At 53.3% G+C, this 20,234-nt stretch overlaps 4 protein-coding genes and 4 pseudogenes across 7 annotated transcripts; 4 read left to right on the top strand and 4 right to left on the bottom strand.

Annotated features, from left to right (window-relative positions):
* Positions 1 to 2,845: 2,845 nt before the first annotated feature.
* Positions 2,846 to 3,373, bottom strand: LOC115913308 (scale keratin-like). Of its 2 annotated transcripts, none has more exons than XM_030965272.1 (2): positions 3,357 to 3,373; positions 2,846 to 3,281 (listed from the first exon to the last, which is right to left on the bottom strand). In XM_030965272.1, exons 1-2 carry the CDS (start codon positions 3,371 to 3,373, stop codon positions 2,846 to 2,848), a joined length of 453 nt encoding a protein of 150 aa, XP_030821132.1. The 2 variants fall into 2 exon arrangements, with proteins under 2 accessions (XP_030821132.1, XP_030821133.1); XM_030965273.1 differs by having other exon boundaries at positions 2,846 to 3,264; positions 3,340 to 3,373.
* Positions 3,374 to 7,355: 3,982 nt separating this feature from the next.
* On the top strand, positions 7,356 to 7,883 carry LOC115913309 (scale keratin-like). Of its 3 annotated transcripts, none has more exons than XM_030965275.1 (2): positions 7,356 to 7,389; positions 7,465 to 7,883. In XM_030965275.1, the coding sequence occupies exons 1-2, from the start codon at positions 7,356 to 7,358 to the stop codon at positions 7,881 to 7,883; spliced, it is 453 nt and encodes a 150-aa protein (XP_030821135.1). The 3 variants fall into 3 exon arrangements, with proteins under 3 accessions (XP_030821135.1, XP_030821136.1, XP_030821134.1); XM_030965276.1 differs by having other exon boundaries at positions 7,356 to 7,386; positions 7,462 to 7,883; XM_030965274.1 differs by having other exon boundaries at positions 7,356 to 7,377; positions 7,453 to 7,883.
* A 3,098-nt stretch (positions 7,884 to 10,981) lies between these two features.
* On the bottom strand, positions 10,982 to 11,534 carry LOC115913310 (scale keratin-like; the record flags this gene model as incomplete). The annotated part of the gene is made up of 2 exons (XM_030965277.1): positions 10,982 to 11,393; positions 11,497 to 11,534. Coding segments are annotated over 2 exons (450 nt in total), but the record flags the coding sequence as incomplete, so codon positions are not given.
* Positions 11,535 to 12,486: 952 nt separating this feature from the next.
* Positions 12,487 to 12,911, top strand: LOC115913412 (annotated as a pseudogene).
* Positions 12,912 to 14,468: 1,557 nt separating this feature from the next.
* LOC115913420 lies at positions 14,469 to 15,023 on the bottom strand (annotated as a pseudogene).
* A 981-nt stretch (positions 15,024 to 16,004) lies between these two features.
* Positions 16,005 to 16,395, top strand: LOC115913191 (annotated as a pseudogene).
* Positions 16,396 to 17,879: 1,484 nt separating this feature from the next.
* LOC115913192 lies at positions 17,880 to 18,937 on the bottom strand (annotated as a pseudogene).
* Positions 18,938 to 19,451: 514 nt separating this feature from the next.
* LOC115913193 (scale keratin-like) lies at positions 19,452 to 19,844 on the top strand. The gene has a single exon (XM_030965119.1). It carries the CDS (start codon positions 19,452 to 19,454, stop codon positions 19,842 to 19,844), a length of 393 nt encoding a protein of 130 aa, XP_030820979.1.
* Positions 19,845 to 20,234: the final 390 nt, after the last annotated feature.

Raw genomic sequence — 20,234 nt, forward strand, 5'->3', positions numbered from 1 at the left:
ACCCTGCGGAAACACCCCGGAGTAAGGAATCGCCCGCAACGGAGAGATACAATCCTGGCCCCAGAGGAGGTGTTGTGACCGCGGCCACCCCACTCCGGTGGAGCTGGAAGCACACAACTCCTCCTTGATTCGTTCGCCTTCTACTTGTTGTCTTCTGGGCTTTTTTTCTTGACTGTGTGTGCGTAATATGTGGGATGAAACAATAATTTATCTTCTTCTAAAACGCAACTTCGCTGTCCAACTGGAGAAGAGCAACCGTGCAAGGAGTTGCCTGTGATCTGATGTTCTCCATACTCTGCAATGTTTTTCTGTGAATGCTTTTTTCTCATTAAAGTGATTCTGTTCTGCAAAAGTACAAATGAAGTTTTAGTTTCAATTTCTCTGGCTGTGGGTTTGCAACACTTCTCTCTGCAGAGGGTGGGGCAGGGGGGGAATACAAATCCTTACAATAGGCTGAGGTTCAGACTTCGAAACCACCTGGAACGTCTTAGCCGGGAATGAAGTCAGTCACTGTTCCTTGATCCAGAATTTGGGAGCAGGAATCCTCCCTCCCCAGCTGTCCCGGGGCACAGCAATAACAATACAGAGTCATGGACTCATGGAATGGGCTGGATTGAAAGGACCCCAAAGATCTTCTGCTTCCACCCCTCGCCACGGGCCGGGACACCTCCTACTAGACCAGGTTGCTCCAGCCTGGCATTGGGCACTTCCAGGGATGGGACAACCAGAGATTCCCAGGAAAACCTGTGCCAGGACCTATCCACCCTCACAGGGAAAGATTTCTTCCCGATATCCACCCTAAATTTGCCCTCTGTCAGTTTGAATCCATTCTCCCTTGTCCTGTCACTCCAGTTCCCAATGAAAAGTCCCTCTCCAGCTTCCCTGTGGATCCTGGAAGGTGGAATCTCACCAGAGCAAGAAGAAGGGGGGATTTGCTCACTGGTTAAGGTATTTTCTATCTTTTAATTTTTCCAGGTACTATTTTCCCACGTTCTCTCTGCTCCAGCTTTTCTTGCTGGACTGAATAAATCCCTGAAGGAGCTGTTTTTTTGTCAAAAGCCATCCAGACAAACAATGTTTGCATTTCATGATTATTCAGAAATGCATTTCACGATTATTCAGAAAAATTTCAGATTTCAAAACTCCACTCTGTGGCCCAGAAAACTTTATTTAAAGATTTGACGGGAAATTGATTAAACTTTTTGCCAAGGTTGTTCCTGAGGACAGAGTGTAAATATTTGACTGAGGCAATATTTGAGTCAGAACACGAAGCTCAAAGAGATGAAAGCTTTACCTGGAAGAAATTCATACGGAATTTTAATTTTCCCTGTTTTTTTTGGGCAGGACATTTATCTCCATGGTTTGGGGACAGGTTGGATGAAGCTCTGAGCCACCTGGGCCAGTGGGAGGTGTGCCTGCTCGTGTCAGGTTGTGGAATGAGATGAGCTTTAAGATCCCTCCCAACCCAAACTGTTGGGAAGGATGAAAGTTTGACAAGGAAGGCTCACAGATATGTGTGCTTGGCAAAAAGATTCTTAAATGTAGAATCTGAAGAAGGAATGGAGATGGAAGCAAGTTTTGGTATAGAATAAAAGAGAATTGCTGAGCCAGTCTTACTGGATAACCAAGGAGGCAAAGGGTGTGTTAGTTAGAAGGGGTTTTTATGACTTAGAAGAAAGGATAAACCCACCCCAAACAAGAAGATGTTTTTACCAAGCAGAAAGATAGCACAGGCAAATAAGTCAGCAGATGCTGCGAGTAGGAAAACGGTCTCAGAATTTTCCACTGCAAGAAAACTGAAAAACAACTTCCAGATTAAACTGTAATGTACTAACTTTTAGTGACTGGAGAACAGTAACATGAATATGGTAATTATAGTAGTTATGACAGGCTGTAGGTAATAGTTAAGGGATAGATTGGTTCTGCTGTATTAAGATGCTCAGCAAAGAAAAGTATATAATGCATTGTAACCAAACCTAATTGTAACCAAAACGAATGCATTACAAAATATGTAATGCATTGTCACCAAAACTAATCATAACCAAAACTAATGCATTACAAAATATGTAATGCATTGTCGTCAAAACTAATTGTAACCAAAACGAATGCATTACAAAATATGTAATGCATTGTCACCAAAACTAATTGTGACCAAAACTAATGCATTACAAAATATGTAATGCATTGTAACCAAACCCAAAGGGTCTCCAGGCCTGCCTGCAGCTGGAGCTGACAGCTGTGGGCACAGGCTCTGTCACCCACAACCCTGGACTGCAGTAACATCTTGGATGGAATAAACTTCATTTTGGAGAGCTGCCCGCAGTCCCGCATCCCTCTTTTCGGCTCTTACAGCAAACATTCCATGATTCCAGGATATTTTAGGTTGTTACTGACACCTGCACAGGTGAGGCTTCCCCAAAGGCATATAACAAAGGTGAAAACAGGAGAAAAGACCACCAGAACATGGCAACTTTGATTTAATAAACTTTTATTGAAAGCAAGCAAAGCAATGCATTTGCAGAGTCTCCAAGAAGCAAGAAGCTCTTCTCCAGCCAGAGGCAAATTCACATGTGACTGTTTGGGGTTCTCTTCCAAATCCCAGATGTTGATGTGAACAAACAGGACCCATTTTGAGCCCTTTTGCTCCACATTTACCCCAGACAACACAGAAATGGGGCGGGAGAAGCATTAAGGCAGAAGCTGAAAGAGGAGAAATCCAAAAGGGACTGAACAGCTTCAAATCCGTGGTTTTGAGATGGAGCAGCAGTAGTTCCAAGCTCTTTGGCCGTGAAACCATCACATTTGAGCTGTGGGTGAGACCTCTCTTGGAATTCTTCCCTCGGGTTTAGCAGGAGCCGCAGCTGCCGCGGCGGTAGCGGCCGAAGCGGGAGGACCAAGGGCCGCAGGAGCCAAAGGATCGCCCAAAACCATACAGACCCTGGTAGCCCAGGGAGGAGCCCCCACAGGACCCCAGACCCCCATAGGACCCCAGGCCCCCATAGCCCCCCAGACCCCCATAGCCCAGGGAGCCATAACCCCCATAGCCCAGGGATCCAAATCCCCCATAGGCCCCGGAGGCCCCTGAGGCTGCAAGGACGGGAGCTCCAGCAGATCCCACCACGGAATCCTGCGGGAAGGAGCTGAGGATGGGCCCGGGGAAGGTGACCACCGTGGCGGGAGGCTGGATCACGGTGGTGGAGTCAGGGCACTGGCGGACGCACGGCTCGTTCCCACTGCCGGCCAGGGGCTGGGGCCGGAGGACGCCAGAGCCACCGATGAAGCTGGAGCCACCGAAGAGGCCGGAGCCACCGAAGAGGCCGGAGCCACCAAACAGGCCAGAGCCACCCATGGAGCACAGGTCGTAGCAGGACATCTTGTAGGGATGGAGGTTAATCTGTGGAAAGGGTTAATTTGTATTAATTTTAAAGGAATAGCAAACTTTAGGCTGTGCTGAAGCAGTCCAAGGGTATCAGTAATAAATCTGGGAAGTGAATGTGTTTCCTTTTCTTGTTTTTCCTATGGCTGTAATCTTCAGGCTACTCTACTCTTGCAACACAGTCTACACTCTTCAGTTGTATCTTTGAATTTCCAGGCCAGATAATTTCATCAGCATTACATTACTCTTAGCTGATGATTTCTACTCAGATTTTATCTCTCCTGTTACAAACTCAGCAAAACTCTGAGTTTTGTGGCTACCAAATGTAGCCACATATACAGGTTATTCTTTGTCTCCTAAAATACAGACAAGGAACCCTTTGGAGTGCTAAAATAATACAAGTCTGGGGTTCAGTACCACTCAGTGAATCTGTCTCTTAAAAGACATAGAGAAAAATAAAAAATTAAACACCAAATACAGAGCAGCAGCAGCCTGACTCCAACCAGATTTCTTGACTGGAAGTTCAGTTTAGAGAAGTTCGAGACAGAAGTGTCTTACCTGGTTCACGAAGGCAGAACAGGTGAGAGAAGTGGATGGAAGGACCTGGTGCAGACGCCTTTTATACAGCTCCCCGCTTGCCCGCAGGGCACTGGGCACCTGATGTGCCAGCTCATAATTAGGTCCCAACCCCAAATTGCAGGCCACATAATTCCCCAAAGTGCTGAAATTGTCTTTGCTTATTGCTGGTGCACTCCAAACCCACACATTCCACCCCAGACCTCTATTGTCTCCGGGCTTTATGCGGGGAATTATTTTTTTATGATCCCATGGCTTTCCTTAGCATTAGGGGAGGAAATAAAGCTGACTTGGTTTATTTATGAGTCCCTCATAATTAGGATGACTGAAGGACACTCATGGTTTTTGTCCAGGCAAAGGTCCCTGAGTGAGATCAACAGGAGACGCGGAGACAATGGAGTTTCTTTTAGGGACTCAAATGAGGGCTGGGGACAAATAACAAAGGGAAAAACTTTGGTTCTGTAGGCTCAGCATTTCTCCCTCCACCCACTCAAGGCAAGGCAAACACAACAGTCAGGAGCATCTTTGAATGGACTTTATACCATAAAATGCTATCATGGAATGGTTTGGGTTGAAAAAGACCTTAAAGATCATCCAGGGACACCTTCCAGAGACCAGGGTGCTCCAAGCCTTGTCCATCCAGGCCTTGGGCACTTCCAGGGATGGGGAATACATGGAATATCCTGTGCCAGGGTCTCCCCACCCTCACAGGGAACAATTCCTGCCCAATATCCCATCTAAACCACCTCTCTGTCAGTTTTGATCCAACCCCTCTTTTCCTGCCAATTCAACCCTTAGAAGAAGTCTCTCCCCATGTTCCTTTTTAAACTCTGCTCTGGTTCTCTTTCAGTCCCTGGAAACAGAGAAATATTTCACCTGACAGCCACAATTCCATGGAAATTGAGTTTTCTGAGTTGTTTCATCGAGCTTTCCTTTCTCATGTTTTCCCTTCTTATTCTTACATGTCAGAGACACAACATTCTGTGTATTAAATAAAAAAGAAAAATAGATTTTATTCTTAAGGTTAAAGACAGGAAGGTCAATGTTACAAACCAAGAGTTGATTATGGGAGAAACTCAAGTGGCCTCAATTTATGCATTTTAATGAGATAATCTTATAATTGTGGGGTTTACACCCAGGCACAGATTTTATATAACTCTGACACAGTAGGAATAAGTCAGTAATGGGTGCTCAGGAGGTGCTTGAAAATCCCTTGGAATGTTCTTGTAAAACTTCAACGTGAATTTTTTTTTCCAGGATAATGGCTCAGGAACTCCCCATGTGTATCTCCAGATTTGAAAAAGCTCATAATTTATAAATAATACATGGTGTGAAGATAACCATGTGGGTGATTATGATAACGATGATAATGACAGAGTAGGATGATCGTGGTGTAAACAGAGAGAGAAACCTCAGCAAATCCAACATTTGCTTTTCCCAGCAGGTTCTTGCCTTGTAATTGCTCTGTGCTGAAAGACACAACAAGGACGGCATTAGGTGCAAGATCCTCTCTAAAAACAAAGGGGTTTTTACAGCTACATCTGGGATTTCTCCTATATAGAATTATGGAATGGTTTAAAATTGGCAGGGACCTCAAAGACCCTCTTGTTCCAACCCCTGCCATGGACAGGGACAGCTTTGACTGTCCCAGGTTGATCCAAACCGGCCTTGAACACTTCCAGAGATGGAACCATCTCAATAAAACATAAATTTGAATATTAATTCAATGTACACTACGATTATTTTGGGCTTTCCATTCTAATCCTTAAAATCATAAATATCTCTCCCTTCAGAACGAAACTGAGGTTTAAACTGTGGCTTAAGGGTCAGGAAAAACATAAGACTTTTCTGGATATTTGTGTCCCCAAACCATTCTAAGAGTTTCATAATTTCTGTAAATGTCTGAGCATAATTGTCTTATAAGACAGGACAAAAATATTTGCGTGTAAATGGCTCAGTGGATGGTGTCACCCCAGAAACCTGACACGAATTCATGAATCACGTTTTAGGATGAAAGATGCACCAATTTCATCCACCAGCATTCCAGATCAAAGGGCCTCGTGTGACGTAAGGCGACATTTGAAATCAAGAATAAACACAAAGAGCGTCAATTTCATCACTTTGAGGAGCAATCAATACAAAGAAATGTTCTGTGTCAACTAATGAGCTCCTCTGAGCCCTGAGGCAAGTCTGAACTGTATAAAAGCTGTCTCCACTTGGGGTTCTCCCAAACATCTTCCCTTCACTCGTTCTTCTCAACGACTCGGTAAGTCTGGAGCTGCTCTTTGCTGCTTCTGGGATTGCTCTTTGCTGCTTTTGGAATCTCTCTTTGCTGTACGATTCACCCGGGGTGCCCTCTTCCACTGGGAACTCGTAGGCAAAATTTTAGGTGAAGAGATAAACCTTGCAAAAGCCTTATGGAAGGCTGCTCTCTGCTTTCGAGGCTGGAGTTCTGCTCCAAACCAAGCCGAAAGTTCCCTATCAGAAAATTCTGTTGGATGCTGGGTCGCCTTCTCCAGTTGTATCCATCATGTGAAAGGTTCAGTGTTTATTCCTATCCTCTGTTTGGTTAAATGGGTGACTGGAAATTATTTGGGAAGTTTAAATCTTCCTGGTTCACAGGGAAATGTTGAGTTTAGAGGCAAACCTGCCATTAGATCCAGTTTGTTGTATTCCAAATCAACTGAAATGCTTTTAATTCAAGATAAATGGGCATGAACACCCCAAGAGACTGTCTTGGAGTAGGACACAGAGAAAAATTGAGAACTGTTTAAAACACTCTGTCTTAGATTTGTTTAAGATTAAAAGGGATCCTGGAGGGAACTTAAGGAGCTGAAACATGAAGCGCTGGGTTTCTCCAAGTTAATGAGGGCAAGTGGTTTGGTGTGAGAATTTTTCAAAAGAGTTCGTAGCCCTAAATCAAAATTCTGGGATGTTAAGCTCATTCAAAGCCCTGATTCAATGTTTGGAAATTTGGGACAATCATCTTTGCAATTCCCTTGTAATGGTCTCATCCAAGAAGCTACCGAGCAAATCTGAACAGACAATGAGTTATAATCCGTGTTTAGACAAGGATCAGCACAAAGGAGATCAGTGGGAATGAGGAGCCAGAGTCATGAGATCCTGAATAACAACACACTCCACTCCTGGAGCAGACTCCCACTCCTTGCTGATCCCCTGACTCACCAAAGTGCCCCAGCAAATCATTTTTGCTCTTACAATTTAAGAACAAATAATTGTTCTTATCCAATTTTCATCTTTAAGAGACATGGGGAAACTCCAGCGCTTCAAAGCTCCCCTGCCTTGGGGAAGAGCAGCCACCTCCAGAGCCCTTTTCTCTTTGTAAATAACACCTTGTACTTGCTCCAATCAACTCTTGCAGAATAACCTCCATCCCTACAAGATGTCCTGCTACGACCTGTGCTCTGTGGGTGGCTCCGGCCTCTTTGGTGGCTCCGGCCTCTTCGGTGGCTCCGGCCTCTTCGGTGGCTCTGGCTTCATCGGTGGCTGCGGCGTCCTCCGGCCCCAGCCCCTGGCCGACAGCGGGAACGAGCCGTGCGTCCGCCAGTGCCCTGACTCCACCACCGTGATCCAGCCTCCCGCCGCGGTGGTCACCTTCCCCGGGCCCATCCTCAGCTCCTTCCCGCAGGATTCCGTGGTGGGATCTGCTGGAGCTCCCGTCCTTGCAGCCTCGGGGGCCTCTGGGGCCTATGGGGGATTTGGATCCCTGGGCTATGGGGGTTATGGCTCCCTGGGCTATGGGGGTCTGGGGGGCTATGGGGGCCTGGGGTCCTATGGGGGTCTGGGGTCCTGTGGGGGCTCCTCCCTGGGCTACCGGGGTCTGTATGGTTTTGGGAGATCCTTTGGCTCCTGCGGCCCTTGGTCCTCCCGCTTTGGCCGCTACCGCCGCGGCAGCTGCGGCTCCTGCTAAACCCGAGGGGGAAATCTCTCGACTCGGCAAACGACACCAGCGGATCCTCACCTGAGCTCCTGAGGAAGGGGCAGAGCTTCAGAACTTCGCTTCAGATCATGGAGACAGAACCCCTCTAGAAATTCTCCTTTTTGTTTCCTCCTTCCATCGTCCGGTCTCCTCTTCCCCGCCCCTTCCAGTGGCCAGATGTGCGGCTCCACCATCCACTGGTTGCTCCCTGAAGCTGCTGCCTCCTGCCACAAGGCTGAGGGAGCAGCTCTAGTGAGGAACAACCTGCTTGTCTTTGCTTCCCGTGTCCTTTTCCCGTGACATCTTCCCTGCCCTTGCAATAAAAAAAATCCTGCATCCAACACCCGCCTTTGTTTTTTTTGAAAATTCAAATTTTCCAGAGTGGGATTCCTCCCCGTCAGAACCAGGCTGAGATGCTTCTGGTCAGACCTGCGGCTGAGAGTCCTCTCTGCCTTACACTGATTATTCCAGCTGTCAGACTTCCAGTAGTTATTCCAATTACTTCCATCCAGTTTGGCACTGGGACAGGGAACTGTCGCATCCCCAAGGCTGCCAGAGCTCAAGGACAGCGGTCTCAGGCACAGGATGGGATTCCTGGGGTTGGACTCAATCTCCGTGTGGCCCTTCCAACCCAGGATATTCCACAGTTCTTTTTTTAAGTCGTTAATTTAGTGCTGGAATTCCCTTTAATTTTACATCTTCCAGGCAATGTGTTAGAAATCATGCAACTGCCTCCAAAGACAGAGCTAAAAAATACCGCCTGAAGTTCTGCCAAAGCACGTTCTGAAAAGGAATGATAGGAGGAAGGTGAACAAAGGGAAACAATTTTTGAGATAGGTATCTGATGAGCAAAGATGAGGCACTACCTTCTCTTTTTTCATTAATCACTGCCGTGATAGTTGCCTCGGGGAAGGTTTGGCTGAACCTGTCAGCAGGTGAGGCAAAAAGAACATGACCCGATGCATTAGAGAGGATTTACCTCTTCCTTCACCGGGACTCTTTCAAAGAAATTATCTTGATCAGTGTCAAGGAACAGCAAATCTTATTTTTCACGGGTAATTTCAATATTCTTCCTTGTATTGGACTGGTTCTGTCAGACGGCCATAAGCAATAAATTGAACTGGAAATTAGTCCATGGTACCTGCAAATGCTGCTTTTATTTTCACAAAACAAGAATTAATTTTTATGGGTTAACAAACCCTATTTGAGAATATTTTGACCAAAAAACCCACAGAATTGTTTAGGTTGGAAAAGACCTCTGAGATCATCCAAGCTGTGCCGGATGCCCACCTGGTGACCAAGCCCAACATCCAGGAATTCCTTGGACATCTCAAGGGATGGGCATTCCAAACCTTCCTGAGCTCCTTCCAAGGCCTGACTGCCCTTTCCAGGAGGAAATTCCCGTGTCCAACCCGAACATCCCCTGCTGAATCTCCAAATCTGTCCCCTGGCAGGTTCTCCTCTCTCTCCCCGCTTCATCCTCCCTGTCCCCTTTCCTCTCATCCAGCTCCTGGAACAATGCTACAAAACGCCGACGCTTTTCCCTCCGTTTCTCTTCTGATCTTTGCTTCCACCCTCAGCCTCCGAGAGGTGCTTGGGTGTAAATCATGAGCCCAGCCGAACACCTGAGCTGCCACTGCCAAATTTCTCCTGATCCTCTCAGCCAGGCAGTGCCAGGCAGGGAGCAGCCTAATTAGCTGTTGTGTCAGACAAGTGCTCAGCCCAAGATAACGCCCCTGAAGAAAGCCATTAACACTTAGGGAACAACGATTACACAGCTTTAATTTGGGCTGCATGCCTGCTCGGAGTGAGCTCATGTCTGATTGCAAAACCCAGCAAAGGGCTGACCTTTCTCTCAGTGTCTACTCGGGAGTTATGGGGTGGAGGGAGTTCACTCAAGGATCCCGAAAAACCTCTAATTATTCATCTGCGTTCCTGGCATTGGCACATCTTTTGGGAGCCCTGATAACAGGAAGCTGAGTGGCACTGAGCTGGAGGGAATCGGAGTTTCAGACTGGAAAAACGGGGTGGCTGAACTGCTGGGAGCAGCAGTTACGGAGTGACCATCATGGGACAGGGCAGAGCTGGGTGCCTGCTGACTGCAGGGAAAGGAGGTGGTGCAACGGCAAGGAAACTTCCTTGTGCCACCTTCCAGGAGCCACCTCGGCATCCCAGGACCCAGGAAAACACCTCCAGCATCATCGAGTCCAACCCAGGACCGATCCCCACGTTGTCAACCAGCCCAGGGCACTGAAGGTCGCATGCAGTTGAATCCTCTGAACCACTACGGGTTCCAGTGACCTCTGCTTGAGTCCCCACACCTCTCACAGTTATTCACACAAGGATTTCTCACTGCCTCGACCCCAGGTTTTCCAAGCAGAGTCTCAGACCTCTGGATGCTTAAAATAATTTAAATCATGGTGCAAAAAGAGAATACCAGCTCAAGATGGTGCCTCCAAGGAGGGACAAACAAAGGGCACGTTGGGATTTTGTGCCGTCAAAGCTGGGGGACATCGGCTCCTGCTGGAACCATGAGTGTGCCAGAGGTCCCTGTGACATTTACATGCTCTGGAGTGAAAACACTGAAAATAAAAAATACCCAAGAGTCATCATAACATAAGCAGAAGCTGTAAGACCAAGGTAAGGAGCACACCCAATTTCCCTTTCACTTCAAACATGCCCCTGCCTGTCAGACAGACACACTGATTCTAGGAAAATATATTGGAATTAATCCTGAGTAAGCGAAAGGGAAGAAGATAAAGTGATAGGAACAAAGCAGAAATCACCTGACCTCTCAAAGAGGTAAAAATAGTATGATAGGCCCTCACAAAAAATGGAGGGAGCAGAATATACCCTCAAGATAAGGAGGGAACAAAATTGCAGAAAAAAACACAGAGAGACAGGAACTGTATGCAGGAAAACTTTATTGAGCCCCGAGGGGCAGGAGAGGAAAACAGGGGGACGATGGACAGGCCTCAGGCAGGCCGGGTGTCACGGGCTGCAGGAGGCCAGGGCAGCTTGTGCAGAGCTCAGCTCCTCCATGCTGGGCTGAGGCGGCGCCAGGGCCTTTGGGGCTGTTGCTGGCGGCTCTAGCAGGGCCCGCAGGTGTCCCAGAGCTTCTTGCTGTAGCGGGGCAGGGCGCAAGGGCTGCAGGCGGGAGCAGCGTAGGCTCTGCCAAAGGTGCAGAGGCCCCCCGAGGCCTGGGTGGCGCCGGCGCCGTAGAGGCCGCCCAGCCCCAGGGAGCCGGCAAAGGCCGGTGCTCCGGAGGAGCCCACCACGGCCTGCTGGGGGAAGGAGCTGAGGATGGGGCCGGGGAAGGTGACCACCACGGGCGGGGGCTGGATGAAGGCAGACGAGTCGGGGCACTGGCGGGCGCACAGCTCGTTGCAGCTCTCAGCGATGGGCTGGGGCACAGCCACGCTGCTCCTGGGTGGGCACAGCTCAGCGCTGCTCCTGGGTGGGCACAGGTCGTAGCAGGACATCTTGGCGTGGGATGCGAGGCTGCTCTGCAAGAGAGGGCAGCTGTGGCAGGAGAGCAGCCCAGGGCAGCGCCCGAGCCACAGCCCAGGGTGCCAGGGATCCATGATCAGAAGCGCTGGCACACTTACCCTTGTTCCCGAGGAGGAGAAGGTGGCCAGGGCAGTGCTTGCTGCAGTCTGGCCCAGGCAGGGCTTTTATAGCAGCCCCGGCATTGCTCAGCTCCAGCCTGGCCAATCTGCACAGGGGACACTCCCTGCTGCTGCTGCTGCTGCTGCTGCTGCTGCTGCTGCTGCTGACACCAGGGCTGTGCGGCCCCTGCCCCTCCCTGAGTCAGCATCCCCCAGGTGCCAGCCCAGCACATCCCGCTGCCCAAGCCATCTTGTCCTTCCTGCCACGTCAGATCCTTGATAGCAGGGATGACACTTAGGTTAGAGGAACACCTGTCAGGGGCTGGAGTGTGTGGGGCAGGAATGGCAGAAGCCCTCAAGATGAAGGGCATCTGTGCATCACAGGAGAGCCCAGCAGAAGCAGACCCATCTGCCTGTAGTCAGTGCCCAGGAGTTTCCATGAGACTGGGAACAAAAACTTCTACTGTCAGGCCTGATCTTTGTATGGCAAAGAGCAGAGATGTCCATCTGGCCCAGGCTGATTCCAGCCCTGCCCCACCCCTTTGGACCATTAAAGGTGTTCCTGGAGCCCATCCCTGGGTGCCATCCCTGCTATCAAGGATCTGACGTGGCAGGAAGGACAAGATGGCTCGGGCAGCGGGATGTGCTGGGCTGGCACCTGGGGGATGCTGACTCAGGGAGGGGCAGGGGCCGCACAGCCCTGGTGTCAGCAGCAGCAGCAGCAGCAGCAGCAGCAGCAGCAGCAGCAGCAGCAGCAGCAGCAGCAGGGAGTGTCCCCTGTGCAGATTGGCCAGGCTGGAGCTGAGCAATGCCGGGGCTGCTATAAAAGCCCTGCCTGGGCCAGACTGCAGCAAGCACTGCCCTGGCCACCTTCTCCTCCTCGGGAACAAGGGTAAGTGTGCCAGCGCTTCTGATCATGGATCCCTGGCACCCTGGGCTGTGGCTCGGGCGCTGCCCTGGGCTGCTCTCCTGCCACGGCTGCCCTCTCTTGCAGAGCACCCTCGCATCCCACGCCAAGATGTCCTGCTACGACCTGTGCCCACCCAGGAGCAGCGCTGAGCTGTGCCCGCCCAGGAGCAGCGTGGCTGTGCCCCAGCCCATCGCTGAGAGCTGCAACGAGCTGTGCGCCCGCCAGTGCCCCGACTCGTCTGCCTTCATCCAGCCGCCGCCCGTGGTGGTCACCTTCCCCGGCCCCATCCTCAGCTCCTTCCCCCAGCAGGCCGTGGTGGGCTCCTCCGGAGCACCGGCCTTTGCCGGCTCCCTGGGGCTGGGCGGCCTCTACGGCGCCGGCGCCACCCAGGCCTCGGGGGGCCTCTGCACCTTTGGCAGAGCCTACGCTGCTCCCGCCTGCAGCCCTTGCGCCCTGCCCCGCTACAGCAAGAAGCTCTGGGACACCTGCGGGCCCTGCTAGAGCCGCCAGCAACAGCCCCAAAGGCCCTGGCGCCGCCTCAGCCCAGCATGGAGGAGCTGAGCTCTGCACAAGCTGCCCTGGCCTCCTGCAGCCCGTGACACCCGGCCTGCCCGCGGCCTGACCGCCCTCCCTCTCCCTGCCCCTCCTGCCCTGCTTGGGACAATAAAGTTTTCCTGCATCCAATTCCTGTTTCTTTGCCTTTTCTTCCCATGTCATGAAGGCCCTGGGGAATGGGGAATTCTGGGATTGGGCGGAGAATCGGTGTTTCTGGGAAAACTGAAAATGGAAGGGGACAGTGACGGTAAAATAGTATTTGGAATCTTTCTTTGGAGGTTAAAGTGGAGAAGGAAATGGCAACAAAGGGGAACTGGATGGGTATGAAGGAGAGAAGTGGGAATGTGTCACGGAATGATGAGATGAAGGAGAAGGAGAAGGAGAAGGAGAAGGAGAAGGAGAAGGAGAAGGAGAAGGAGAAGGAGAAGGAGAAGGACAAGGACAAGGACGAGGACAAGGACGAGGAGGAGGAGCTCTGAGTAATCTGCCTGAAGACAGACAAATCCCCTTCTTGCAGCCCACAATATCAGGGGTCTTTACAGTCCTGCAGCCATGCTGGCAACGAGTAGCGTTGTTCCCGGAGCTGGGACAACCCAGGGGTAAAGGCTGTCAGAGCTCTAGTACCTCTGTATCAACCTTGCCTTTGATTGAAGGACCAGGAACTGAAATCAGAAAGAAACTTGCCCATCGCTATGCCCAATATGTTTGAGTTCCCTGTCATCAGATGCCTCTTTCTTTTTCTCTTTCTCTTTCTCTTTCTCTTTCTCTTTCTCTTTCTCTTTCTCTTTCTCTTTCTCTTTCTCTTTCTCTTTCTCTTTCTCTTTCTCTTTCTCTTTCTCTTTCTCTTTCTCTTTCTCTTTCTCTTTCTCTTTCTCTTTCTCTTTCTCTTTCTCTTTTTTTGAATTCCTTTGTAAGCTTGTGTCTCACGCTCTCCTTCTCACTCTCCTCCTTGTTCACCCTCATGTTCTCGATCTCCTTCTTTTTCACAGTCTCATCCTTGTTCTTGTTCTCGTTCTTGTTCTCCTTCTCGATCTCCTTCTCCTTGTCTTTCTCCTTCTCCTTCTCCTTCTCCTTTTCTTCCTCCCTCTAAGCCAAACCCTTCCCACAGTCCTTTATCTTCTGATTCCGTTTCCCCTTGGATTTCATTTTCTTCTCCACATTAACCTTCTCTATCTTCATCTCAGTTACTTTTACCAACCACATCCCCTTCCATTTTCCATTGCCCCGACCATCTTGGAACACCATTTCTCACACCAAACTTGGAAATCCCCCATGATCAGAGTATTCCTAATTTCAGAAAAGGAGACAAAGAAACAAAAATTGGATGCAGGAAAACTTTATTGAGCCAAGCAGGGCAGGAGGGGCAGGGAGAGGGAGGGCGGTCAGGCCGCGGGCAGGCCGGGTGTCACGGGCTGCAGGAGGCCAGGGCAGCTTGTGCAGAGCTCAGCTCCTCCATGCTGGGCTGAGGCGGCGCCAGGGCCTTTGGGGCTGTTGCTGGCGGCTCTAGCAGGGCCCGCAGGTGTCCCAGAGCTTCTTGCTGTAGCGGGGCAGGGCGCAAGGGCTGCAGGCGGGAGCAGCGTAGGCTCTGCCAAAGGTGCAGAGGCCCCCCGAGGCCTGGGTGGCGCCGGCGCCGTAGAGGCCGCCCAGCCCCAGGGGTAGCCGGCAAAGGCCGGTGCTCCGGAGGAGCCCACCACGGCCTGCTGGGGGAAGGAGCTGAGGATGGGGCCGGGGAAGGTGACCACCACGGGCGGGGGCTGGATGAAGGCAGACGAGTCGGGGCACTGGCGGGCGCACAGCTCGTTGCAGCTCTCAGCGATGGGCTGGGGCACAGCCACGCTGCTCCTGGGCGGGCACAGCTCAGCGCTGCTCCTGGGTGGGCACAGGTCGTAGCAGGACATCTTGGCGTGGGATGCGAGGCTGCTCTGCAAGAGAGGGCAGCCGTGGCAGGAGAGCAGCCCAGGGCAGCGCCCGAGCCACAGCCCAGGGTGCCAGGGATCCATGATCAGAAGCGCTGGCACACTTACCCTTGTTCCCGAGGAGGAGAAGGTGGCCAGGGCAGTGCTTGCTGCAGTCTGGCCCAGGCAGGGCTTTTATAGCAGCCCCGGCATTGCTCAGCTCCAGCCTGGCCAATCTGCACAGGGGACACTCCCTGCTGCTGCTGCTGCTGCTGCTGCTGCTGCTGCTGCTGCTGCTGCTGCTGCTGCTGCTGACACCAGGGCTGTGCGGCCCCTGCCCCTCCCTGAGTCAGCATCCCCCAGGTGCCAGCCCAGCACATCCCACTGCCCAAGCCATCTTGTCCTTCCTGCCACGTCAGATCCTTGATAGCAGGGATGGCACCCAGGGATGGGCTCCAGGAACACCTTTAATGGTCCAAAGGGGTGGGGCAGGGCTGGAATCAGCCTGGGCCAGATGGACATCTCTGCTCTTTGCCATACAAAGATCAGGCCTGACAGTAGAAGTTTTTGTTCCCAGTCTCATGGAAACTCCTGGGCACTGACTACAGGCAGATGGGTCTGCTTCTGCTGGGCTCTCCTGTGATGCACAGATGCCCTTCATCTTGAGGGCTTCTGCCATTCCTGCCCCACACACTCCAGCCCCTGACAGGTGTTCCTCTAACCTAAGTGTCATCCCTGCTATCAAGGATCTGACGTGGCAGGAAGGACCAGATGGCTCGGGCAGCGGGATGTGCTGGGCTGGCACCTGGGGGATGCTGACTCAGGGAGGGGCAGGGGCCGCACAGCCCTGGTGTCAGCAGCAGCAGCAGCAGCAGCAGCAGCAGCAGCAGCAGGGAGTGTCCCCTGTGCAGATTGGCCAGGCTGGAGCTGAGCAATGCCGGGGCTGCTATAAAAGCCCTGCCTGGGCCAGACTGCAGCAAGCACTGCCCTGGCCACCTTCTCCTCCTCGGGAACAAGGGTAAGTGTGCCAGCGCTTCTGATCATGGATCCCTGGCACCCTGGGCTGTGGCTCGGGCGCTGCCCTGGGCTGCTCTCCTGCCACAGCTGCCCTCTCTTGCAGAGCACCCTCGCATCCCACGCCAAGATGTCCTGCTACGACCTGTGCCCACCCAGGAGCAGCGCTGAGCTGTGCCCGCCCAGGAGCAGCGTGGCTGTGCCCCAGCCCATCGCTGAGAGCTGCAACGAGCTGTGCGCCCGCCAGTGCCCCGACTCATCTGCCTTCATCCAGCCCCCGCCCGTGGTGGTCACCTTCCCCGGCCCCATCCTCAGCTCCTTCCCCCAGCAGGCCGTGGTGGGCTCCTCCGGAGCACCGGCCTTTGCCGGCTCCCTGGGGCTGGGCGGCCTCTACGGCGCCGGCGCCACCCAGGCCTCGGGGGCTCTGCACCTTTGGCAGAGCCTACGCTGCTCCCGCCTGCAGCCCTTGCGCCCTGCCCCGCTACAGCAAGAAGCTCTGGGACACCTGCGGGCCCTGCTAGAGCCGCCAGCAACAGCCCCAAAGGCCCTGGCGCCGCCTCAGCCCAGCATGGAGGAGCTGAGCTCTGCACAAGCTGCCCTGGCCTCCTGCAGCCCGTGACACCCGGCCTGCCCGCGGCCTGACCGCCCTCCCTCTCCCTGCCCCTCCTGCCCTGCTTGGCTCAATAAAGTTTTCCTGCATCCAATTTTTGTTTCTTTGTCTCCTTTTCTGAACACAAAGAACTCTGCGGGCATGGGGGAGATCCAAGAGTAGGAGGGGAAACTGTGTTGGGGGATGGCCAGGGGCAATGGAAGATGGAAGGGGAAGTGAAAAGAGATGAGGGACAGGGACTGAGAACAGTAATGTGGGCAAGAAAATGGAACCAAAATAGACACTAAATGAAAAGATACAGAATGTTGGGAAGGGTTTTGGTTAAGAGATAGAGAAGAAGGACAAGAAGGATGAGAAGGAGGAGAAGGATGAGAAACACTAGAAGGACAAGGGGAAGGAGAAGTCAGACGAAGAGAAGGAGAAGATGACGGAGGAGAAGGAGGATAAGAAGAGGAAAGAGAACGCGAAGAAGAAAGACAAGAGGAAGTAGAAGAACGAGAAGAGGAAAGAGAAAAGGTGAAAAAAGGATTTTGCAAAATATAAAGATGATAGACTAAAACACAGCAGGGGAAGGAGATGAAGTTGATGACATGGAAATTTAATGTACAGGGAAGAGTGAAGGGGAAGTCTCTTCTCTCATTTCTGTCCCAGGTCCTTTAGCAGAGGTATGGTGGCACAGAGGGGCTGGAGCTCTGGTAGCCATTGCCCTGGGATGGGTCCCAGCTCCATTGCCCGGCCCATTACCATTACCAAGCAACTCTTTACCAACAAAACTGCATGTGTGTAAGAGCTCCTGGTCTCATGGACTGCAGGTGGGGTGATCTGTCTGTCTTCAAGCAGAATGCTTGGAGCTCCATGTCCTTGTCATTGTCGGTGTCCTTGTCCTAGTCCTTCTAATTCTCCTTCTCCTTCTTCTCCTCCTCCCTCTATTTCTTGTATGGTGCATCATTCTACTCCTCCTAGTTCTTTCTCTCCTAAAACCTCCAGTGCCCAAAGTCCTCATTCATATCCTTCCACTTCCACTTTGATTTGATTTTCATCTCAATTTCAACCTCCGATGACCTACCCAATTTTCTGTATAACCTAACCATTCCTCTTCCATTTTCCATTCCCTGTGGCCATCCCAGCATCACCATTTCCCCTCCCACGCTTGAAACACCCCCATACCAACGGGTCTTCATGACTTGAGAAAACGACACAAAAAAACAGAAATTGGATGCAGGAAAACTTTATTGAGCCAAGAAGGGCAGGAGGGGCAGGGAGAGGGAGGGCGGTCAGGCCGCGGGCAGGCCGGGTGTCACGGGCTGCAGGAGGCCAGGGCAGCTTGTGCAGAGCTCAGCTCCTCCATGCTGGGCTGAGGCGGCGCCAGGGCCTTTGGGGCTGTTGCTGGCGGCTCTAGCAGGGCCCGCAGGTGTCCCAGAGCTTCTTGCTGTAGCGGGGCAGGGCGCAAGGGCTGCAGGCGGGAGCAGCGTAGGCTCTGCCAAAGGTGCAGAGGCCCCCCGAGGCCTGGGTGGCGCCGGCGCCGTAGAGCCGCCCAGCCCCAGGGAGCCGGCAAAGGCCGGTGCTCCGGAGGAGCCCACCACGGCCTGCTGGGGGAAGGAGCTGAGGATGGGGCCGGGGAAGGTGACCACCACGGGCGGGGGCTGGATGAAGGCAGATGAGTCGGGGCACTGGCGGGCGCACAGCTCGTTGCAGCTCTCAGCGATGGGCTGGGGCACAGCCACGCTGCTCCTGGGCGGGCACAGCTCAGCGCTGCTCCTGGGTGGGCACAGGTCGTAGCAGGACATCTTGGCGTGGGATGCGAGGGTGCTCTGCAAGAGAGGGCAGCTGTGGCAGGAGAGCAGCCCAGGGCAGCGCCCGAGCCACAGCCCAGGGTGCCAGGGATCCATGATCAGAAGCGCTGGCACACTTACCCTTGTTCCCGAGGAGGAGAAGGTGGCCAGGGCAGTGCTTGCTGCAGTCTGGCCCAGGCAGGGCTTTTATAGCAGCCCCGGCATTGCTCAGCTCCAGCCTGGCCAATCTGCACAGGGGACACTCCCTGCTGCTGCTGCTGCTGCTGCTGCTGCTGCTGCTGCTGCTGCTGCTGCTGCTGCTGCTGCTGCTGCTGCTGCTGACACCAGGGCTGTGCGGCCCCTGCCCCTCCCTGAGTCAGCATCCCCCAGGTGCCAGCCCAGCACATCCCGCTGCCCGAGCCATCTTGTCCTTCCTGCCACGTCAGATCCTTGATAGCAGGGATGACACTTAGGTTAGAGGAACACCTGTCAGGGGCTGGAGTGTGTGGGGCAGGAATGGCAGAAGCCCTCAAGATGAAGGGCATCTGTGCATCACAGGAGAGCCCAGCAGAAGCAGACCCATCTGCCTGCAGTCAATGCTCAGGGGTTTCCATGAGACTGGGAACAAAAACTTCTACTGTCAGGCCTGATCTTTGCATGGCAAAGAGCAGAGATGTCCATCTGGCCCAGGCTGATTCCAGCCCTGCCCCACCCCTTTGGACCATTAAAGGTGTTCCTGGAGCCCATCCCTGGGTGCCATCCCTGCTATCAAGGATCTGACGTGGCAGGAAGGACAAGATGGCTCGGGCAGCGGGATGTGCTGGGCTGGCACCTGGGGGATGCTGACTCAGGGAGGGGCAGGGGCCGCACAGCCCTGGTGTCAGCAGCAGCAGCAGCAGCAGCAGCAGCAGCAGCAGCAGCAGCAGCAGCAGCAGCAGCAGCAGGGAGTGTCCCCTGTGCAGATTGGCCAGGCTGGAGCTGAGCAATGCCGGGGCTGCTATAAAAGCCCTGCCTGGGCCAGACTGCAGCAAGCACTGCCCTGGCCACCTTCTCCTCCTCGGGAACAAGGGTAAGTGTGCCAGCGCTTCTGATCATGGATCCCTGGCACCCTGGGCTGTGGCTCGGGCGCTGCCCTGGGCTGCTCTCCTGCCACGGCTGCCCTCTCTTGCAGAGCACCCTCGCATCCCACGCCAAGATGTCCTCCTATGACCTGTGCCCACCCAGGAGCAGCGCTGAGCTGTGCCCGCCCAGGAGCAGCGTGGCTGTGCCCCAGCCCATCGCTGAGAGCTGCAACGAGCTGTGCGCCCGCCAGTGCCCCGACTCGTCTGCCTTCATCCAGCCCCCGCCCGTGGTGGTCACCTTCCCCGGCCCCATCCTCAGCTCCTTCCCCCAGCAGGCCGTGGTGGGCTCCTCCGGAGCACCGGCCTTTGCCGGCTCCCTGGGGCTGGGCGGCCTCTACGGCGCCGGCGCCACCCAGGCCTCGGGGGGCCTCTGCACCTTTGGCAGAGCCTACGCTGCTCCCGCCTGCAGCCCTTGCGCCCTGCCCCGCTACAGCAAGAAGCTCTGGGACACCTGCGGGCCCTGCTAGAGCCGCCAGCAACAGCCCCAAAGGCCCTGGCGCCGCCTCAGCCCAGCATGGAGGAGCTGAGCTCTGCACAAGCTGCCCTGGCCTCCTGCAGCCTGTGACACCCGACCTGCCTGCGGCCTGTCCATCGTCCCCCTTCCTTCCTCTCCTACCCCTCGGGGCTCAATAAAATTTTCCTGCATCCAATTCCTGTCTCTTTTTCTCCTTTTCTGCAATGATGAGTACTTCTGGGCATGGGGGAGTTCTAAGAGCGGGAGGAGAAATGGTGATGCTGGGGCAGCCAGGGGCTATGGAAAATGGATGGGGAAGTGGAAGGTGAAAGAGATGAGGGATGGGGACAGCGGACGGTAGAGTGGAGAAGAAAATGAGATTAAAGAGGAAAGGCAATCAGGA

The sequence above is a fragment of the Camarhynchus parvulus genome, chromosome 25, assembly GCF_901933205.1.
Source record: "Camarhynchus parvulus chromosome 25, STF_HiC, whole genome shotgun sequence".
NCBI lineage: Eukaryota > Metazoa > Chordata > Aves > Passeriformes > Thraupidae > Camarhynchus > Camarhynchus parvulus.